The sequence below is a fragment of the Clytia hemisphaerica genome, unplaced genomic scaffold, assembly GCF_902728285.1.
Source record: "Clytia hemisphaerica strain Z4C2 unplaced genomic scaffold, Clytia hemisphaerica genome assembly, whole genome shotgun sequence".
In the NCBI taxonomy this organism is placed as follows: Eukaryota; Metazoa; Cnidaria; class Hydrozoa; order Leptothecata; family Clytiidae; genus Clytia; species Clytia hemisphaerica.
In genome coordinates, this window is record NW_027103768.1 from 849,378 (window position 1) to 872,170 (window position 22,793).

At 37.1% G+C, this 22,793-nt stretch overlaps 4 protein-coding genes across 4 annotated transcripts; 1 reads left to right on the plus strand and 3 right to left on the minus strand.

Moving 5' to 3' along the window:
• Positions 1-299: 299 nt before the first annotated feature.
• On the plus strand, positions 300-3,803 carry LOC136805770 (uncharacterized). Its single transcript, XM_067062328.1, has 5 exons — positions 300-605; positions 816-908; positions 1,675-2,396; positions 3,093-3,210; positions 3,419-3,803. Exons 1-5 carry the CDS (start codon positions 386-388, stop codon positions 3,730-3,732), a joined length of 1,467 nt encoding a protein of 488 aa, XP_066918429.1. The 5' UTR covers positions 300-385; the 3' UTR covers positions 3,733-3,803.
• A 611-nt stretch (positions 3,804-4,414) lies between these two features.
• On the minus strand, positions 4,415-8,032 carry LOC136805830 (endosomal/lysosomal proton channel TMEM175-like). Its single transcript, XM_067062397.1, has 3 exons — positions 7,984-8,032; positions 6,956-7,037; positions 4,415-6,663 (listed from the first exon to the last, which is right to left on the minus strand). The coding sequence occupies exons 1-3, from the start codon at positions 8,030-8,032 to the stop codon at positions 4,779-4,781; spliced, it is 2,016 nt and encodes a 671-aa protein (XP_066918498.1). The 3' UTR covers positions 4,415-4,778.
• Positions 8,033-8,100: 68 nt separating this feature from the next.
• Positions 8,101-9,837, minus strand: LOC136805831 (endosomal/lysosomal proton channel TMEM175-like). The gene has a single exon (XM_067062398.1). It carries the CDS (start codon positions 9,835-9,837, stop codon positions 8,101-8,103), a length of 1,737 nt encoding a protein of 578 aa, XP_066918499.1.
• A 4,076-nt stretch (positions 9,838-13,913) lies between these two features.
• On the minus strand, positions 13,914-16,916 carry LOC136805771 (endosomal/lysosomal proton channel TMEM175-like). The gene is made up of 3 exons (XM_067062329.1): positions 16,898-16,916; positions 16,581-16,629; positions 13,914-15,793 (listed from the first exon to the last, which is right to left on the minus strand). The coding sequence occupies exons 2-3, from the start codon at positions 16,625-16,627 to the stop codon at positions 13,990-13,992; spliced, it is 1,851 nt and encodes a 616-aa protein (XP_066918430.1). The 5' UTR covers positions 16,628-16,629; positions 16,898-16,916; the 3' UTR covers positions 13,914-13,989.
• Positions 16,917-22,793: the final 5,877 nt, after the last annotated feature.

Here is a 22,793-nt window from a genome sequence, read left to right on the forward strand (position 1 = left end):
TCACACATTCTACCGAAGGGTTTAGTTTTGTACTCAAGTGTTTTTGGTTTGATATTTTTCTTTTTGGGTTTCTAACTTTTTGCAAGTATTATTAGCTAATAGTTATGAATTTGCCCAAAAAGTCAGCTGTATTTATTTTTAACAACGTAAAAGGCTGGTCAATATTCTTTTCGTGTTTTTCATTTTTCATTAGTTTTCTTTTGCAAAGATTTTGTTTTTCGTATATTATCACGACTTCTTTTCAACCTTTATTTGTTATAAAGCTTTTCTTCAAAGATTTTCCTGTCTTCTAGTTTGCTTTACGAGCAAATAGACATTTCTTATACTTTTATTCATACTAGCTTAAATTTAAAACACAGCTTTAGTTCAGCAAACGTTATAGCAGATGATGTTTCCAGCCCAGACGGAGCGAAGGCGATCCCATACCTTCTCTGAAGGTGTCTTTGACGAAGCGGTCAAGGCCCATGAAGATCTACTTTCTCCTGAAACCGCCAAGAAGAATGATCTGTGTCGACAATACAGTGAGGGATCACCAGCTTCATTGAAAAGGACAGACACTCGATCTCCTATCCTTCAAAAACTTCATAAAAAATTCTTCAGTCATGGTTAGTTCAAATTTTCTTTAAACAGTTTGTACATAAATCTTTGAAATTTTCGAGGAGATCTTCCGGTTGCCTTTTCGAATAGAGGTAAGCTTTTGTTATGTGTTATGACACTAGTTTTTCGGGTTTATTTTGTCAGCTGATGCTTCCGACGTGTGAATTTGTTTTGGTGTTGGAGATGTACTTTTGATACTTTTCCATCTGAATTTACAGAGGCGAACAGTCCGACCAATTCACTGGAAGATTTGACACCTCGATCACGTTCTGGTACTGGTAATTCAATCGAACGCTTCTTCAAGAGAGATGGTTTGTCATTACTCCTTACTAAGCCAAAGCGTCAACCCCCCAGACATTTTGTGGGGGGGGGGGTGACACCCAAAAAAATGCAAACGAAAACTGGGAGCTAAAATACAGCCAAATACTTGGAGGCTGACATGTTTGGGCGGGGCTGGAATTTTAATTTTATTTCGTCTATTATTTTTCTTTATCACCACATTTTTATCCAAAAACCATTCATTTTACAGTCTATTGATTCTGTTTGTTTTCACTTGTGTCTACCATCTTGAATTAACCATTACAGTCAATAGAATAGAAATGTGATTTACCTAAAAAAATATTAATCAACAAATATTTTATACCAGGTATAGGACTGGGGGCTGCTTAAAAAGCATTTAATATTTGGGGGGGACCTATTTTTTTGACTGGGATCTAGACCTGGGCTGAGTTGCTTTTTCAATCTTCCTTTAATTTTTCCCACTTTCTAAAATCCTAACAGTAACACACGTTTGCGAGGCTGTATTTTCATTAGAGCTGTCTGTATAATGTAATAAGCTTATAATAAATATTTCTTTCGCTTAAGTGATAAGTAACGTTCACAACAAAGCTAAATGTTCAACCTTTCTAAGAATGACGTATGTTGCTCGTAGCTGAAAAAAATGGTGAAAATTTTCCTTGAGATAAATGTGATTCCAAGCACGTTGAACATTTACAGCTCCCTCGGGTACCTGTTAATTATAGTTGACCGCTTGTGATCAAATATTCAATTTTCAAAAGTCTTTGAACTTTTTTGTAGATAATTGTGAGTTTGAGATTCCGGTACTGACCCCACCAAGAAGTCCACTAACCTCGCCCAATCAACGATCTTTGGGTGGAAGTCCTATCAACGGTATTGGCGAACTAGATATCGATCTCTACAAGAATTACTCGTCAGAATCAGATGATAGTATTGTGAATGAGGAACCTCGTCGCATGAAACATGAGAAACTGAAAACGAAAAGTTCGTTAGCTGATAGCCTATCACAAGATGGGTTGGTGTGCTCGTTCGAAAAATTGCGTTGTTTCCAAGGTGATGAAGAGGAACGAATAAAAACGAACTCTGTCGGTAGTATTACTCTCTCCTTTCGGTATGTACGTAAAGAACATCACCTATTGATCAAACTCATTGATATTAACTTGAACTATAAACCTTCATTCCAAGTGCGGGAGACACATTGGACAATACAACCTTATCTCGTGATCGACACGTTTCGAGACTCGCGTTCGCCCACTGAGAAAGGGAAATTCCATTTGTTTCACAAGCACCATCAACCACACATAATGACTAAAGATGAAACATGTGAACTGAACATTAAAAATAAAACGAGTGAAGGACACTTACTGAAAGTTGTGTTATATGATGGGGATATTTTAAACAAAGACTTAGCAGTAGGGACAGTACACTTTCAGTTGTCCAACCTTCTTACAATGGATGGAAGTGAAATGATCGTCACAAAAGACCTTGCCATGTTTCATGAGGTAAATCATCTTCTGTTATCACCATGGTATGCAGAGGGGTTCTAGGTCCCCCCAGAAAATTTAGCCCCCCCCCCCTAAAAATTAAGTACCCCCTGACATAAAACCTCTCAGCCCCCAGTAGAATAACCTAAGGTATAAAAGATATAAAAGTTGGACTAAAACAATGAATCTGTGGATTGAAAGCAGAAAAAGATTACTCCCAATTTTAAACAAAGCCAGCCCCCAGATCTTTCACATGCAGTTGTAGGTCCCCCCAGCAATATAGGTACCCCCTAAAAAATTAAATTTTGCCAGCCCCCAGCCAGAATATGGTTAAAAAAAAATTAGGTCCCCCCTAATCTCTGGGGGGGGGGTTCATACCATGACCACTATTGCTTTTCTTGTTATACGAAGGAAGACAGACAGCCTCAACCATCTACCCTTCTCAGTAGCTGAGAAGCTTCTTAGAAGATGTTATCGTGGATAGTAAATGCCGGAAAATACAGCCGATATGGGAAATAGTCGGGAATAAGTTACATCGGTAGAGTTTTGAGTAGACTTTCAAACATTACTGTTGTAAACCTGCTTCTATAGTAGAACATTTCGTAGCAGGAATTTTCAAGTTAATTAAAAATATATCACATTTTTCCAGTATATAATGATATATAGTGCTATCGTGTCTTCGTAGGAAATATGATTTATTTTCTCTTTATTCAGATATACCATCGTCAAGGAGGTACACTAACATCATCCTTGCAATGGCATTCAAGAGCTATGTTGTTTAAAATGCACATCGAATCCATCTCTTTCAACAAAGACTTTCAAAATATCAAAGGTAAAATTGTAAACACTCTTGTTAAAATGAACCCCTTCTTCACTACTTATTTTGTATTCTCTCCATCGTGATAGTAACAAATCCGCTTTTTTGGGTTTCCCTGGTAACAGAAGAAAATAATAACTGGTGGGTTTTGTTTCCCTTCTTGCTCTAGAACCTTTAAAGCCTATTTTATGTAGAATCGAGTCTTTTCTTCTTCGTTTTACAGAATTGTTCATCAAGACGACGATATATGTTGGTAATGAAGAATACGTAGAATATCGCACCGATTCTTTTTCCGCCTCTAAAGACCTTCAGGTCGAACAAACATACAACATTGAACTGACACCTGATAAAATACGAAATATGTTTATAGTGATACAAATATTCGAGAAACACTTAATCGGAAGTATTTCTTTACATCGTACCGTTATTGGACCTTATATGCGACCCACATTGAAAGATGAAACGGTTTCAGCGTGGGAGAAAATGATCGTGTGTCCGGGAGAGGAGGTGAAATGTATTTGTAATTTGTATCATTGATGAGAGTCTAAGAAGCCTTTGTTTTTGTTAAAGCACAAGCATTCGAGTATCTTCGCAAAGAGCCCCCCCCCCCCCAAAAAAAAAAAAACACGAAAATTTGAGAACTTTGAAAATATTCCCCAATTGACTTGAAATTCTATATATGAATTGGCATCCTTGGTTACATTTTTGGCATTATTGATACCTTCATCGCTACCTGATGACATCGCTATTTTTTGAAAATGCCGACAATAGGACTGGGTTGGTTACTTTATCCAGGGATTGCATTATTTGACAAACCAGCTTTCAGCAGCAAATTTTAATCAAATCGAACGAGTCAATCGGCGAATATGTGATTTTAGCCAAATTTATATTCTGATCTGTGAAGTACTAATCAGGCAGGTGGCCAAACGCTAATTATCTCCAATCATCCATACCTACCACTGGTAGAAATTTCAAGGTCATAATACTTTTCAATCTTTAGATTTTAAGCCCCCCCTCCCCCAAGATGCTTCTCAAGTAAAATAAATAGGAAGATGCTCGAAGGTTAGGCACAGTTCACTTCATTTTGAATTTGCACCGATTATTATTTTTTGGCACGCCCTCTGAAATGTAAATACCACTTTTATTTGAACTTACAATTAAGTAGGCAAGTAGGTGGCGAGCCCTTTAAGTACAGAATCGTAGCAAAATTTGTTTCTTTCTAATAAAACCAATTCTTAGCCATGCTATTATTATATAATCATATGTTATACAGTATCTTTATTTTACAAATGTTTAAATATTTGGTAATTCTAATCCAAATGAAAAAGGAGTGAGTAAACAAAGTACTGACTCCGATTGAAGTGAAAAGTAAACCAAAATATTTGACGAGGTGTAAATTGAGAGGAAAGTAGTACAATTTCAGTTAGACATAGTGAGTGTAAAAAATCCAAGAATTAAACTTACGAAAAGATAACTTAACAATAACCTTAAAAATATATGCAATACTACTTAGTTATATATTTACTGTTGAAATAACCTAAAATCAATTATCAAATAAACTTGAATCAGTCAATGATCAATCGTCAACAGATAGTGTCTTGCTTGTCACCTTGAAGGTGGTTTTGAGCCATGTCATTTTCCTGCCGTTCTTCCTTTTGTTCGTCTTTAATTTCTTTCTTTTCCGCCTCTTCCAGAACTTCTCTCTCCATCTCATTTTCATCCTGGTAAACTTTCCCATCCGCTATCTCTTCCGCCATACCCTTTCGAAGGTCACATTCGCCCGCAGAATGGTCTCTTGAATCGTAGAAACCATCAGCGATCTCTTGCTTCATCTGTTTACGCATTTCGCAACCACTACCGTTGGAAAGTATGGATCCGTGATTGGAATGATCGAAGATGGAGATACCTGGCTCATTGATGTGGTTCATAAACATGAACTTCAGGATCAACATGGTAAGAAGGTTACCCACGGCACACGCCAGGAGCAGATAGACTGACGTCGACCCTGGTGCCAAGGATGAGAAAATACAAAGAAGCGCCCAAATGGGAACAGCGCAAATTTTGCTTCGGACATACAAAAGTTGCTTGCGATTCATTTCACTTTTGTTGCACGTGGCCCAACGGTGAAGGAGCTTCTCTTTACGGAAATATCCCCAAACGACCATCATGGTTTGAGTGATACCTGCTGCAAAAGATATTCCACCAGACCATTGAATAGCCAATCGACGGTCCGCTTGCGTACCTTCCTGTCCGAAACCGTATCTTACCATCATGTTATTGACAATGGGAAGAAAACAAAGGAAAGCTAGGAAGATCTTTTGAAGATACAAGGTACCAATGTCGATAGTGTGGAAAAGGTTGAGCACAGTGTGGTTGATGTACCACAAAATGGAAACACCACAGTATGCTCCGAAGAATGCTCCAAAATCGAATTTCATTTCTCTTAAAACATTGATCAGACCTTCTTCATGGACAGCATGTTTTGTAGGGAAGTCTTCCACTGTGATGTCCAAAATCAAAACACAGGCTATAATTGCGATCGCTGCATCCGACATAGCTTCCACTCTCTCTTTACTGATCTGTCCCTTTGTGTAGAAATAAAAGAAACGGCATTTTTCTCTCTTCTCGTAACCCACATGATGGCGTTCGTAATAATAACCTAACTTCCGCATCAACGGAGAAATGACCAGCAAGGCTAACATGGCCCACGCAATCTGGTAATTCAGAAGTGTGAAAGCCCCTGCCACTCCAACCAGCAGAATCTCCATTACTGGCTTAATGCACATTCTCAGCATGAACCGTCGGACCTCCTTATTGCTCCAGTCTTTCATGGCCATATTGAGCAACCTTGGACAGTAGAATCCGTACAAAATCATGATCAGTTCGAAAATGTTGATGATGATCAAAATGGTTATGGTGAGGAGCACAGTCACATCCTCTCTTGGGTATGCACCATTCAAAGCGATGGAGAATGGGAGAACCACAATGGCTGCCATCTGGAAGAGTCCAAGTATCACCATGAAATCATCGTATCTTTTGATGACGTTCGTTCGAATGATGTTGGTCTCCCAAATCGTGCATATAATAAGAAAACCAAGGAAGAACATAATGAATTCGGTTTTCATTGCGTCCAGATAACCAGCTAAATCATCAACAACGATAGGGTCATGGGGCAGTTTGTGATTCTTTTTTAACTCGTCATAATCACTTGCTTTGACCATGTTGTTGATATTACGTAATGGTAAGACGAGAAAGGTACCGCAGGTAGCCATCATGGCATCATGGTAACCAAGGAAACGGTTGACAGTTGTGATGTCACCACGGTGTAGATTTTCAGGTAGTTTTGTATCTGTGATCGTAATGTTCTTGAAGGTGTTTGAGGTCAGCGTGTTTAGATGTTCCGTGTTGATGTTGATGGTCCTCACCCTGATGGTGGAACGATTCGTTTGTGACGCCCTCAACGCCCATCTACAAAAAGAGAATATTTGGGTTGAGTCCTCTTGGAGCAGAAATGATGTCTGAATAAGTTGTATATAATGTGACTGAGAGGGAAGTCGGGAGTCAGAAATAAGGGACTATTCTAAACTATTTGAATAAGACTGAAATCTATACCATGTTGTCTTTGTATATACTTTAAAGTATGTGTAATAAATGCATGCTAATCTTTCGATCTCTTCTTTCCTGACAAAAAGATGTTTGAAAGTCGTACTCATCGCTATGATTTTTGAAAGGTTTAATCATTGTTCTGTGAAATACTTACTTTAATTGTGTCCAACTCCTTGACTTTAAATTTACCGAATCAAAATGGCGAACTCGTAAAATTTCGACTATACCTCCTCCTTCTTATGATGTTGCTTGTTTTCGAATCGGTTATTTTTCCACATTATTTGCAAGTATATATTTACAATCTAACCTCTTTCATTTTGTTTGCTCAAAGACCTCTTAAGCAAACCTCAAAAGATTAATTTAAGAATCTGAAGGGTTTTTGCCTCTTTTATTCAAATAACTACCTGAATTATTGTTTTTGTTTATTGTGGGACATCGAGATCTTCTTCGTGATATGTAGGTATTTCTTATGACAGGGTGGATTTCATTTGGATTAGTAAAAAACAAATAGTTTCAATATTACTCAAAACATCGTGGAACTTTTTTACCCTCTAGAAGCAACTAGAACATTCATGATGAGGTGGATGTAGATGTGACGTGAGACTATGTGTAAAAATTACACGCCTTCCTGTATATCACGGACCCAGTGGGACCCTAACACAGAAAAATAAATGAGCCACAAACTCGTCCTAAAATTTCATCCGGATTCTAAATGAACTATTCTTGAAAAAACTTTTCTTTTTCCCCTTGAAAAAACTTTTCTTTTTCCCCTTATATTGATTGAGTTGTTTCTGGAAGCTTGAATCCCGTGGATCTTGCGACTTCTTTTAAGAGACCCCCCCCCCCCCCCCCGGAATTTTTTACTCACTTTTTTAGGTTAAGTTTTTCGCCGAAACTTTCGCTACTAACATTATCAGAATATGTTTTAGGTCTTCCTCAATAACAATTGAAATTCAAAACAAGAATCCCCCTTATCGGCATTCAGCATCTTAATGTCATCCCTACTGGTTTAGGTATTCTCCGGGTAATTGAGACAGGGGTGTTCATAGTTTTCCAACCAAACAAAGATTTTATCAATGATATGTGTCATCACTCTAAACTTTATTACATTTTCCGAATTTTTTTGATAATATAATTATATCAAACTATCTGTTTAAAATCCCTGCACCTTAAACTTAATACCGTTCATTTTAGAATGATTGTCTCTATCGGTGATGACGTAATCTACCATTTTCTGAATCACCCGAAGGTGGTTTTGAGCCATGTCTTTTTCCTATCGTTCCTCATTTTTTTGTTTCTTCAATTTTTCTTTTCTGCGTCTTCCATCACTTCTCTTTCCATCTCATTTTCATCCTCGTACATTTTCCCATCCGCTATCTCCTCCGCCATACTGTTCCGTAGTTCAATGTCACCGAGTGATTCGATCGACTGATCTCTTGATATTGTTTTACCGTTGGTAAGGAATTTGTCCTTTTTACTCAAGTGATTCATGAAGATAAATTTGAGCAGGATTAATGAGAGGATAGTGGAGATGATGCATACAATTGTGATTATAAATCCTATATCGCCGGATGCAAACGATGAAAAAATACCGATAAATGACCAAAAGGGAATGGCTGCGACTTTGAAACGAATATACATGGATTGTTTACGATTCATCAAAGTGTCGAATGTACTCTCACAAGTAGCCCAGCGATGGAAGAGTTTCCCTTTGCGGTAGAATCCCCAGGCCACCATAAGAACTTGTGAGAAGCTTGCAGCGAAAACAGTTCCACTGCTCCATTGCAAGGCTAATTGTTTTTCAGCATCGGATCCCTTGTTGGCTGTCTTTACCATCATGTTGTTTTGAATGGGAGCAAGGCAGAGGAATGCAAGAAAGATTTTCTGCAAATACAATGCGCCAATGTCGATGGTATGGAAAAGATGTAATACAGTATGGTTGACGTACCACAGCAAAGAAACTGCCAAATAAGTGCCGAAGAAGGCGCCTATTTCAATTCTTAAGTGAGAGAGTACGGAAATCAAGCCTTTTTCTTTCACGTCGTGAGCTGTTGGGAACTCTTCAACTGTGATGTCCAAAATCAATACACATGCAATGATTGCGATCGCTGCGTCCGAAAATGCTTCTACTCTTTCTTTACTGATCTGTCCTTTCGTGAAGAAATAGTAGAATCTGCATTTCTCAACTTTGGCATTTGAGTGGTGATGTCGCTCGTAGTAGAAAGCCAATCTTCGAAACAAGGGTACGGCGATCAAAAGAGCCAGTAAAACCCATGAGATTTCATACCTCAACAAGCTAAATGCGCCAGCAACGCCCACTAAAACTATTTCAACGATTGGCTTAATGCACATTCTCAGCATGAACCGTCGGACCTCCTTATTGCTCCAGTCTTTCATGGCCATATTGAGCAACCTTGGACAGTAGAATCCGTACAAAATCATGATCAGTTCGAAAATGTTGATAATGATCAAAATGGTTATGGTGAGGAGCACAGTCACATCCTCTCTTGGGTATGCACCATTCAAAGCGATGGAGAATGGGAGAACCACAATGGCTGCCATCTGGAAGAGTCCAAGCATGACCATAAAATCATCGTATCTTTTGATGACGTTTGTTCGAATGATGTTGGTCTCCCAAATCGTGCAAATAATGAGAAAACCAAGGAAGAACATTATTAGTTTAGTTTTTGTAGCATCTATATATTCAGCCAAATCGTCGACGACAACGGGGTCATGTGGCAATTCATGGTTCTTCTCCAACTCGTCATAAATCTCGGTTTTCACAAAATTATTAAGGTTACGTAATGGTAAGACGAGAAAGGTCCCACAGGTAGCCATCATGGCATCATGGTAACCAAGGAAACGGTTGACAGTTGTGATGTCACCACGGTGTAAATTTTCAGGGAGTTTTGTATCTGTAATTTCATCGTAATGTTCTTGAAAGTGTTTGAGGTCGGCATCCTTTGATAACTCCCGTGTGTGATGGTGTTCTTCTTCAGGCTCGAAAGACACATTGATTGCACCTGCAGCTACCATCTTGATTTCTTGCTTGTTTGTAAAACCAGTTCAGCACGACCATATGATAAATGTGAGTTGATCGAATAATGTTGAGAGAAGTTAGTGTTGCAGTATTTATATTAGCCTTGTGTCATTATTTTGCAAATTAATTAGATATTGAACTTGTTTAACGTGATCGTGGGAGAAGATATTTTGAAATAACCGGAAAGCTGAGAAAGTAAGTTCGAGCAAGTTATAACATTGAGTAATCGATTATTTGTCTTAATGGGCATCGCTAATATATCCGAACTTTCAGGATGTTAGTAAGAAGTGTTTTAGTAAGCAAGAATCAACCAAGTAGAAAGCCAAAAATGCTGTTTTTACACAAAAATATGAGTAAATAATTAGTAATAAAAGACCATTATTATAAAATATTTTAACGGTTAAAGGTTTTATTTTTAGATGAGCGTTTCCGTTTCATATCAGGCACATATTTCATATAAGGACAGTGTTTGTCTATTGTTATGTTCTAATGTTTATTTTCTGACCAATCTTGCTCCAAATCCGTGTCAATCCAATGTGAAAAAGCTTGTGAATTAAAATTGATGAGTAAGCAAACGATATCACTCTTATTCAAGAACAAAACCTTTAACACCCTAGAGATTTCACAAATCTACTAAATTACTCTCGGGTACTTAATAGCCCCCCCCCCCCGCTAATTAATTTTTCGAAAATTTTCCACCCAGGACATTCTTATTCCAACCCCCCCCCCTCCCGCTTATTAATTTTTGGGAAAATGTTTTTAAAAGTTCCCTTTTTTGTCCTAATTCGGCTGTATTCTGCTGTATTAGCCTCCTTTTCAAAAATTTTCCACCCCGGACATTTTTATTCCAACCCCCCCCCCCCCCCGCTTATTAAGTTTTGAGATTTTTTTCCAACCCTCCCCCCCCCCCACTTATTCCAAACCCCCCCCCCCCCGGCTATTAGGTACCCGAGAGTAGAAAGGTGGTCCTTCCGTGAAAAATTTATTGTTGATAAAGCCAATATTTACAAAAACATCTTATGTTTAGATTGTTTAGAACTATAGTCCGTATAAAAAATCCCAATCTGGAAGCCTTTTGTTTCTTTCCCATTGTTTTTTAGAAATTAGTTTGTTTGGCTCACTTTTTGATCATGTGAATAAATCTTAAACCAATGCTAAGAAGAGTACTTGGTAGCGTGTTCAAAAACTGAGCAAATCCTTTTTAAATATTTCCTTTGAGAAGGAAATATTTGTTAAAACGGTAATTTTTCTTCTCCTTCTTCAAGTCTAACGCTCGGTTTTGGTCAATTTCGTGAGTTTGTACATGAGTCTCTTTTTAAATCAAGCTCCGGCGGTAAAAACAGTACGATGTTCTTTTTTTCGAGGCGGAAGACGTCATTTCTTCGAAAAACGTCTATGGTAAATATCCGTACGGCGCTCTATTCTCCTTGTCGATCGGGCAACGTCGGCCGTTTCAGAAGCGTATTGTTGATCGGACCATACTGCTTTGTTTCTAACTGTCAAACCAAAGATGGCAGAAAATAGACAACAACTTTTGCTCTTTCGCTACTTTTCTTTTTCTTTGGTTTTTATGCTTTGATGAGTTGAATTGGATCATGATTTTTGAAAGATTGTCACAAGGAATTGTCGATAGTGAACTTTTCTTAATATTTCTTTCTGGATTTGATGTTTCGTTCAAATTCTGTTGGTTTGGAATGAGCTGGAATGAGAGATGATGTAATCTCTTGGTCTTGGAAAAACATGATATTTTATCAACTTTCACAACAAACTAACTTCAATTTTGTTTGTATATTTACATAAATAGTACGAAGGCAAGTGACTGTGAATAAATCTGACCATTTTATACCTGAAAAATTACAATATTGCAATATGAAAAAAGTTTGCACCCAACGAATGCAGCAAATGCGCCGGCAATGCAACAATGGGAATGGTTGATGAACTGATTTTAGCTAAAAATTTAAACATGGAGCAAATCTGACTGGTTAATGATTGAATTTTGGTTTTTTTATCTGCAACAATGAATTAAACTGCTGTAGTGACAGTTAGTGAAAACTCGTTGCAGTTATAAGTTTCAAATTTTAAAGCTGATAACCGGATCCGGAACACCACGGCCCCAATATGAAGAATGTTATGTTATACTTCTTAAAAGGTTTATTGCATTGAATATGGATGTAAATAATTTGAAATCACCTCACATATTATTAAAATTTTTCTTGAACTTGGAGATTTTCTTCCCCGCGTGCAACGTGTGTTTTAAACGTGGAAACATTTGTCGTGAATTTGGAGATTTTCTTACCATCAACTGCTCCAACTTGGACTATCTGACAAAACATGGGACGGCAATTTGGCCACCATTTCACCGGACCTCCAAAGTCATTTGATTTGAGTTAATGAACGGCGTATTAAAAAAATGGCAAAACGATGGAGCGTTTGACATCACTCGCGCGGCAAGTTACACACACGTTATTTGTTAATCCCATCGGGCGATAGGCGGTTAGGCGGCGGGTGTTCTCTAATTGGGCTCTTCCAGAAAAAATCCGTTCATGGAGGGTGGAGGATGAATTGTCCAGGGGTATTGAAAAAATACCAAAAAATTGCAATGTCCAGGGGGTAAATTCCAATGTCCAGGGGTAATTTTTTGTGTCCAAGGGGTTGATTTGATGTTTGTCCAGGGGTATAACCCGTGTCCAGGGGGTTAAAAATCTAAATGTCCAGGGGTAATTCATGAAAAAAATAATATATCCTCCACCCCCCATGAACAGATTTTTTCTGGAAGAGCCCATTCTCCGATCGGCACTATCAGTGAAAGTTATCGTTACATGTTACGAAAGGAAGTATGATTGATAGACTTGGTGGAGTTATCAAAACAAATTTGTTGTCAAAGAGATTTAACAAGTTAGTGAAAATACAGACCAGATATCAAACAGTCCCATGTTTCGACCGATCGTCCCAAGTTAAAGCAGTTGACGGTATGTACATTTAAAACGTGGAAACTTTTGTGATAAATTTGGAGATTTTCTTACACGTGCATTCAAAACATGGAAAACTTTTGTCGTGAACTTGACATTTTCTTCCACATGCATTTAAAAAATGAAGAAAACTCAAGTGATTTTCTGGCATGACAATTTATTTATTTTCTGACATTTTTTTGGAAATTTTGATTGTTTCCAAGTATATATGTGACATTTTTTGCTTTTGCAGCATGCTTTTGGAAATCATAAAATGGCTTCTGTTAGAGGGATTTTTTCCTATCGACATTCTTTCAGATTATGAAATGTTTCCCAGTACAGTATATGAGATTCCTTTTTTTTTTGCATTCTGTCGGAAAATATCAAATTGTTTCCCTGTTTTGAAAGATTTTTACTTTTTAGCACGTACATTATTTCAAAAAACTCCAAAAGTTACTTTAAATTTTTACATTTTTTACAATATTTTATATATGAAAGTATAATGCAAAATATTTCATCTCATTTGGAAAATATATAAACTTTTCTTTGGTTTTCTAACTGTGTAATATTCTCCTTTTTGTTATTCTTTTATTTTAAATATTTGCCCTTTTTGGCTACATAATATTTCTGGAAATCCTGGGAAATCAGCGCTTAAAATACTGTAATAATTATATATAATCAGGTCTTTTGATGTGTTCAACAACACTCTACTTGGCGGTGCGACGCCGGGTGACCGCTAGTATAATACTAAAATCCATTCAAAGTCCACCTAACGAAAATTAAAGTTCTAGCCAATTTGATTACTGTATGTTGTTCTCAGTCGGGTTCAGCTTGGATATATTTCGTGGTCCGTAGCTTTGAACCTACAGTCATCTTATGAATAATCCTGTAAACTGGCAATAACATAAATGGAATTTTGAAATTCTTAGGGACTTGTTGCTTGATGTTGTCTGAGATTTAAAGCACTTTGAAATCTTTTGAGGACATCAATTATTATTTTAACATTTGTAAAGGAAATATTTATCCGCATCTTTGCGGCTCTTGTTTTAACTTATGATATTCACAAAGGAGAAAGCTTACAGACAAGAGCGGAACTACTTCGGCCAGCCAGAAATAAATCTAAGTTACGGATTAAATGATTATGTTTTGATCCTATCAATAAAAATTCTTAGTAAATAAAACTAAAATTCTTTTTCAATATTACATAATAGTGTCCTCGTTTGATTCTTCATTTAGAACAGTTTCAGCCATGTCATTTTCCTGTCGTTCTTCCTTTTGTTCGTCTTTAATTTCTTTATTTTCCGCCTCTTCCAGAACTTCTCTCTCCATCTCATTTTCATCCTCGTACACTTTCCCATCCGCTATCTCCTCCGCCATACTGTTCCGTAGTTCAATGTCACCGAGGGATAAATGTCTACCGGAACTACTGTTTTGGGTGATGAATATAGCTGGTTTGTTGATGTGATTTATGAAGATAAACTTGAGTATGATAAAGGAGAGTAGGGTACCAGCTATACACGCACAGGTGATGATCATAGCTGCGTTACCAGTTGCATATGAACTGAAGATACCAACAAGCGTCCAGAAAGGAACAACAATGATTTTCAATTGAATGTACATGAATTGTTTTCGATTCATCTTATTCTTATGGTTCTTGTCTTCATGTGTTGCCCACCGGTGTAGAAGTTTGTCTTTTCGCACTGATCCCCAGATAAGCATCAGGAGTTGCGTTAAACTTGCAGCAAATAACATTCCACTGCTCCATTGCAAGGCTGTTCGCTTCTCTGATTCTGTACCATGACCGAATTCAAACTCCACCATCATATTGTTCAATATGGGTGCAAAACAAAGAAATGCAAGAAAGATTTTCTGCAAATACAATGCGCCAATGTCGATGGTATGGAAAAGATGTAATACAGTATGGTTGACGTACCACAAAAAGGACACTGCCATATAAGTGCCAAAAAAAGCGCCAAACTCGAATTCCATGTGTGCGAGAACTGAAAGTAAGCCATGTTCGTGAACGTCGTGACGTGTTGGGAACTCTTCGACTGTGATGTCCAAAATCAATACACAGGCAATGATTGCAATGGCTGCGTCCGAAAATGCTTCTACTCTTTCTTTACTGATCTGTCCTTTCGTGAAGAAATAGTAGAAACGACATCGTTGAACCTTGGTCTTTTCGGCGCGTCGACGTCGATAGAAATATACGAACTTACGGATCAGCGGTACTATAATCAACAAGGCTAACAGTCCCCAGGCCACGTGATTTTGTAGAAGGCTGAAAGCACCTGCAACGCCCACCAAAACTATTTCAGCAATTGGCTTAATGCACATCCTTAGCATGAAACCTCTAACCTCTTTATCAGTCCAATCTCTCATTGCCATGTTCAACAAACGAGGACAATAGAATCCGTACAAAATCATGACCAATTCTAGAACATATATAATCATCAAAACCACCATTGTTGAAATGATCGTTACGTCATCGTTTGGATAATGACCCATCAATGAAATTGAGAAAGGAAGAACCACAATGGCTGCCATCTGGAAAAGTCCAAGCATAACCATGAAATCATCGAATCTTTTGATGACGTTCGTTCGAATGATGTTGGTCTCCCAAATCGTGCATATAATGAGAAAACCAAGGAAGAACATGATAAATTCAGTTTTCATTGCGTCCAGATAACCAGCTAAATCCTCGACAACGATCGGATCATGGGGTAGTTTGTGTTTCGCTTTCAACTCTTCATATTCGTCAGTTTTCACCATATTTTTAAGATTACGTAATGGTAAAATTAGAAAAGTCCCACAGGTAGCCATCATGGCATCATGGTAACCAAGGAAACGGTTGACAGTTGTGATGTCACCACGGTGTAGATTTTCAGGGAGTTTTGTGTCTGTGATTTTGTCATAGTTTTCCTGAAGATGTTTAAGGTCAGCATGTTTTGAGGGTGCTCCTGAATCAGTTTCGTCGAATGATTTGTTCAATGCCATCTTGTCCCTGAAATAAAAAAAAAAAATTTATAAAGAATTTTGCTAAATGTTACTCTCACAGTTGAGTCATTGGCGTGAATTTAGGGTAACATTAACAAAATGTCGTTTATATTACAGAATTACTTACAGATAGTCATCGTGTCGATGCATAGTGAAGAATTAGAAAAAATCGAGAAAACAAAGCAAGAAATATCAGTCTTTGTTGGATATCAGTCTTTTTTAAATGCTTTGAGTGTTGACAAACAAATCTTATATCTCATCTAACAACTCTATATTGCAAGTAATTTCATTTTCCGTAAGTCTGTTTTGACTATCTGACCACACTAATTTGACAACCTTGACAACTAATTACAGCAGGAAACTAAGTTGTAGAATGATAACATTTACTTACAGTTAAATTCAAATCTCAGAGAATGTTTTTGATGAACACCCTCCAACCTCTACTCTTTCTCTCTCTCTATCTTTCTCTCGATGATGATTTTCGCTCAATGTCACTGTACAGTCTACAGGATCAAAAGGCTTGTCTATTTCAAAGTTGACTCATGCAGTATGATTGAGCTAGCAATGTTAAGAGTTTTATGAGTATCGCTTGAATTGAAAACATTGGGGGCCTCAACGATGACAATACGCCTTTAGTAACCCTGTTAAAGACACCTTGGATAACTTTTCAAAGATAAGCAGTCTTTAAGAGATTTAAGACAGCAACCATTTGAGTTATTTCTGAATAGTTATGAAGTATTTTCTCCTCCATTTTGCACTTTATAAGTTGTATAATAGAAAAAATCATTACTTACTTGACTAAGAAGCTCTTGTTTTCTCCTCCAAAACTGGACTTGGTCATCTCTGTAGAATACGAAAATTACATGAAAAAATATCAGCTCATTGCTACAAATAGTATGTTAGCTCAAGCTCGAAACACAGTTGGGTGATTAATAGAAAACTTGTCAATTTTGAAATCAGACTATCGTTTGGATGACAGTTTTTTAATAAAAATCAGATTATGTTATTTATAGATAATAGAGGCAATTTTCTGATAAAACAGCTTGCAATTATAATTTAATCATAAAGAAAACGTTCTGAAATTCTGAAGCCAAGAAGAACGTCTTTTTACCTGACAAAACAGCCCTTAACAATTAAAGTAAAACTTTTCTGAAGGTTGGAAAGTTCACAAAAAGATAACATTTGCATGTTGGCCCATGTTTACTAGAAAAATATATAATTCGTATTCCCCCTAAACAATCCTTATCAACACGTTGTTACTAAAAGTGGTAACGGTAGGTAACGATAGGTAACGATAGGTAACGACAAGTAACGGTAGGTAACGACAGGTAACGATGAAGTAACGGTCGGTAACGATGAAGTAACGCAAGTAACGAGGGGTAACGAAAAAGTAACGAAGTAACGATGGGGAAAAAGCTGAAAATGGTGGCCCTGACGTGTCGTACTATCAAAATTTGTAAATTTGTGCGATAGAGCTAATGGTCCCGGTGATTTTGGGAGAACCTAACGACGCTGGTTAATCTATTCAAGAATTTGGGAAATCTGATGACTGTACAGCAGGATCTGATCGTTCTGGTGAATATGACTGTGGAGATAATAAATCCAATTGTTTTTATTGTAAATTGGTGTTTGTGAATAAACTGAAAGATTTCACGGCTTTGGTGAATCAATGGTGTTGGTCAATACAATGATGAAATAAATGGTGCTGGTCAATGTAATGATGGAATCAGTGGCGATGGTCAATGCAGTGATGGAATCAATGGTGTTGGTCAATGCAATGATGGAATCAATGGTGCTGGTCAATGAAATGATGGAATCAATGGTGCTGGTCAATGAAATGATGGAATCAATGGTGCTGGTCAATACAATGATGGCATCAATGGTGCTGGTCAACACAATGCTGGAATCAATGATGCTGGTCAATGCAATGATGGAATCAATACTGCTGGCCAATGCAATGATGAAATCAATGGTGCTGGTCAATGCAATGATGGAATCAATGGTGCTGTTCAATACAATGATGAAATCAATGGTGCTGGTCAATGCAATAATGGAATCAATGGTGCAATCAATGGTGCTGGTCAATACAATGATGGAATCAGTGGTGGTAGTCAATGCAGTGAAGGAATCAATGGTGTTGGTCAATGCAATGATGGAATCAATGGTGCTGGTCAATGCAATGATGGAATCAATGGTGCTGGTCAATGCAATGATGGAATCAATGGTGCTGGTCAATGCAATGATGGAATCAATGGTGCTGGTCAATACAATGATGGAATCAATGGTGCTGGTCAATGCAATGATGGAATTAATGGTGCTGGCCAATGCAGTGATGGAATTAATGGTGCTGGCCAATGCAGTGATGGAATCAATGGTGTTGGTCAAAGCAATGATGGAATCAATGGTGCTGGTCGATGCAATGATGGAATCAATGGTGCAATTAATGGTGCTGGTCAATACAATGATGGAATCAATGGTGCTGGTCAATGAAATGATGGAATCAATGGTGCTGGTCAATGCAATGATGGAATCAATGGTGCTGGTCAATACAATGATGGAATAAATGGTGCTGGTCAATGCAATGATGGAATCAATGGTGCTGGTCAATGTTATGATGGAATCAATGGTACTGGTCAATGCAGTGATGGAATCATTGGTTCTGATGGAATCATTGGTTCTGGTGAATTCAATGATGGAATCAATGGTGCTGGTCAATGAAATGATGGAATCAATGGTGCTGGTCAATGCAATGATGGAATCAATGGTTCTGGTGAATTCAATGGTGGAATCGATGGTGGTGTACTGGTGGATACAATGCTGCACTCGCCAATGGTACTGTTGTGCAGGTGAATGCAAGTTAGAGATTGTGCATTTTTGTGTAAGCATCATCTTTATAAGAAATCTATTGATAATTTTTTATTCAAGGGGTATTGACTTTTGGTGATGGGTTCTTTCAAAGCAAGTTAGGGATTGTGAAAAATGTGAGCATTTTTATTTTTCTTATAAGCATCATCTTTATAAGAATCCAATCCATAACTTTTAATTCAAGGGGTATTGACTTTCGGCGATTGGTTCATTCAAAGCAACTTGGGGTTTATGCAAAATGTGAGCATATTTATTTTTCTTATAAGCATCATCTTTATAAGAATACAATCAATAACTTTTGATTCAAGGGGTATTGACTTTCGGCGATTGGTTCATTCAAAGCAACTTGGGGTTTGAGCAAAATGTGAGCATTTTTTTTTCTTATAATCATCATCTTTATAAGAATACAATCAATAACCTTTTATTCAAGGGGTATTGACTTTTGGCGATTGGTTCATTCAAAGCAAGTTAGGGATTGTTCAAAATGTGAGTATATTTATTTTTCTTATAAGCATCATCTTCATAAGATTATAATCTATAACCTTTGAAGGTTTTGAATTTTGGTGATTGGTTCATTCAAAGAAAGTCAACGATTTCACATAAGAATAGTGTTTTAATTTTAATTTTATTCGGTTTCGTTTTTTTCCGAATTGAAATATTTAATCAGCTTATGATTAAGCTCTTAACAATTTGATTGCCATTCACTGATTGCTCGTTTCTTAATTGATTCTTGTACAATTGACATTGCAGCAAAATTTTAGCATTCCATTCTGCAAATCAATTTAACAAAACAATATTACATCGAGGATAAGATGCGTTTTAAAATGAAAAGTCCAAAATTCCAATCACCAAAATTCGAAACCTTCAAAAGTTATGGATTGTATTCTTATAAAGATTATGCTTATAAGAAAAATAAATATGCTCACATTTTGCACAACCCCTAGCTTGCTTTGAATAAACCAATCGCTGAAAGTCAATATCCCTTGAATCAAAAGTTATTGATTCTATTCTTATAAAGATGATGCTTATAAGAAAAATAAACATGCTCACATTTGGCACAACCCCTAACTTGCTTTGAATAAACCAATCGCCGAAAGTGAATACTCCTTGAATCAAAAGTTATTGATTGTATTCTTATAAAGAAGATGCTTATAAGAAAAATAAATATGCTCACATTTTGCACAAACCCCAAGTTGCTTTGAAAGAACCCAGCGCCAAAAGTAAATACCCCTTGAATCGAAAATTATCAATGGATTTCTTATAAAGATGATGCTTACAAAAAATACACAATCCCTAACTTGCATTCACCTACACAACAGTACCATTGGCGAGTACAGCATTTTATCCACCAGTACACCACCATCGATTCCACCATTGAATTCACCAGAACCATTGATTCCATCATTGCATTGACCAGCACCATTGATTCCATCATTGCATTGACCAGCACCATTGATTCTATCATTGCATTGACCAGCACCATTGATTCCATCATTGCATTGACCAGCATCATTGATTCCAGCATTGTGTTGACCAACACCATTGATTTCATCATTGTATTGACCAACACCATTGATTCAATCATTGCATTGACCAGCACCATTGATTACATCAATGCATTGACAATCACCACTGATTCCATCATTACATTGAACAGCACCATTGATTCCACCATTGCATTGACCAGCATCATTGATTCCAGCATTGTGTTGACCAACACCATTGATTTCATCATTGTATTGACCAACACCATTGATTCCATCATTGCATTGACCAGCACCATTGATTCCATCAATGCATTGACAATCTCCACTGATTCCATCATTACATTGAACAGCACCATTGATTCCACCATTGCATTGACCAGCAGTATTGACTCCATCATTGCATTGACCACCATCATAGATTCCATCATTGTGTTGACGAAAACCATTGATTCCATCATTGTGTTGACGAAAACCATTGATTCCATCATTGCATTGACCAGCACCATTCCCATTCACCATTGATAATCATTGCATTGACCAACGATTCACTGCATTGACCATCACCTTCCATCATTGCATTGACCACACCATTGATTCCATCATTGCATTGACCAGCACCATTGATTCCATCATTGCATTATTGAACCAGCACCATGATTATTGCATTCCATCATTGATTCCATCATTTTGACCAGCACCATCGATTCCATGCATTGCATTGATCCACCATTGCATTGATTGTGTTCCATTGATTCCATCATTGTATTGACCAGCACCATTGATTCCATCATTTCATTGACCAGCACCATTGATTCCATCATTGTATTGACCAGCACCATTGATTCCATCATTTCATTGACCAGCACCATTGATTCCATCATTGCATTGACTAACACCATTGATTCCATCACTGCATTGACCATCGCCTCTGATTCCATCATTACATTGACCAGCACCATTTATTTCATCGTTGCATTGACCAACACCATTGATTCACCAAAGCCGTGAAATCTTTCAATTTATTCACAAACACCAATTTACAATAAAAACAATTGGATTTATTATCTCCACAGTCATATTCACCAGAACGATCAGATCCTGCTGTACAATCATCAGATTTCCCAAATTCTTGAATAGATTAACCCGAGTCGTTCGGTTCTCCCAAAATCACTGGGACCATTAGCTCTGGCGCACAAATTTACAAATTCTGATAGTTCGACACCTCAGGGCCACCATTTTCAGCTTTTTCCCCATCGTTACTTCGTTACTTTTTCGTTACCCCTCGTTACTTGCGTTACTTCATCGTTACCGACCGTTACTTCTTCGTTACCTGTCGTTACCTACCGTTACTTGTCGTTACTTGTCGTTACCTATCGTTACCTACCGTTACCACTTTTAGTAACAACGTATCAACACGTAAAAAATCGTTCTCTTTTTAAAAATAAATGATTGATGTGAATAAAAAGACTATATTTCATTCCATTTATTACCACCTGCATAGCGAAAGTATAATGAAGATGAGAATTGACGAATCAAAGAAAAATAATTAGATTAATTTGCTAGTAATTATTGTAATTATTTGTCACTTTGAAATTATTTCGAATACCCATCTCCCTTTTAAGCTAAAACTTCATTTGAGTGTGAAAGAGAGCCATCTTTTCAAACAAAATACTTTAATACAAGCTTCCAAAAAATTGATTTTATTCGTTTTTCTTTTAAGTAAGAAAAGCTCAAAACTCACAACAATATTTTTCTCTTTCGGTATTATAAAGTTCTTATCCCCCTTTTTCGGAATTCATACAATAAAAATCAAATTTGATGAAAAATTAGTCAAAACGAGGAAAAATACCCAAAAAAATCGGTAACGGAATTGCAAGTATTTTTTACAGAATTTCGGAAATTTTGGCAAAATTATTCGGTATTTCAGAAATCGCAAACCCCGTACTAGCCAGGAAACCCTCAGCCTTTTAGCATTAAAAAAAAGAGACTTAAACGACCTTTATTCCGACATATCCCTGCATCATACATATTACTAATAATAATCTCATGGTTGATTGAAATTCGATTGACGTTTTTGCTTACGTTAATTTGTAATTTGCCGCGAACTTGTAATTTCCCTCCTAGCTTTTGTAATTTCCCGCAAAAGTGAAATTTTCATCGTTTGGAAATTCATCACCTTTTTCGACTTTCTTACTAACTAAGTAAATGGAATACTATCCAATTAAGACTCGATTCGCGTTTCTATGACTTTTTTGAGACCTCTTTTTAAATTTTCAGATTGATTTCCAGTGTTAAATTGACGTCTTTCAAAATTGTTAGAATTTCAATCCAAACCATGAGATTAACCAGGAATCCCATGCTTGTTTTCGTGAAATTCGGTCAAACTTCGAAATGTTTTAAATTTCCCTCGTTGCACTCGGGAAATTTCAAAAAGTTTCAAAATTAACCTCGGGAAATTTATCCCGAATTTCCCTTATAACCATGAGATTACTAGTACAAATATGGAGCAGTCGAAATGGTTTTGTGCTCAACAAAATAAAAAGATACCTTGATCGTTGATGAAACTTTCAAGGCGAACAAAAAAAATAGACACCCGGAGGGAGCAAAATACTACAAAATCATTGTTTTTTTCGTGGTTTTTGTTAATTTTCCCCT

What these genes read in the sequence shown, in the direction of transcription:
- LOC136805831 (XM_067062398.1), bottom strand. Translation starts at nt 9,837, where the DNA reads ATGGTAGCTGCAGGTGCAATCAATGTGTCTTTCGAGCCTGAAGAAGAA.
- LOC136805770 (XM_067062328.1), top strand. Translation starts at nt 386, where the DNA reads ATGATGTTTCCAGCCCAGACGGAGCGAAGGCGATCCCATACCTTCTCT. An exon ending in TAAAAAATTCTTCAGTCATG is followed by an intron (nt 606 to 815) that starts GTTAGTTCAAAT and finishes CTGAATTTACAG; the next exon opens with AGGCGAACAGTCCGACCAAT. An exon ending in ACCTTGCCATGTTTCATGAG is followed by an intron (nt 2,397 to 3,092) that starts GTAAATCATCTT and finishes CTCTTTATTCAG; the next exon opens with ATATACCATCGTCAAGGAGG.
- LOC136805771 (XM_067062329.1), bottom strand. Translation starts at nt 16,627, where the DNA reads ATGACCAAGTCCAGTTTTGGAGGAGAAAACAAGAGCTTCTTAGTCAA. An exon ending in AACAAGAGCTTCTTAGTCAA is followed by an intron (nt 15,794 to 16,580) that starts GTAAGTAATGAT and finishes TTTTTATTTCAG; the next exon opens with GGACAAGATGGCATTGAACA.
- LOC136805830 (XM_067062397.1), bottom strand. Translation starts at nt 8,032, where the DNA reads ATGGTAGATTACGTCATCACCGATAGAGACAATCATTCTAAAATGAAC. An exon ending in CAATCATTCTAAAATGAACG is followed by an intron (nt 7,038 to 7,983) that starts GTATTAAGTTTA and finishes CAACATCATAAG; the next exon opens with AAGGAGGAGGTATAGTCGAA. An exon ending in AGGAGTTGGACACAATTAAA is followed by an intron (nt 6,664 to 6,955) that starts GTAAGTATTTCA and finishes CTCTTTTTGTAG; the next exon opens with ATGGGCGTTGAGGGCGTCAC.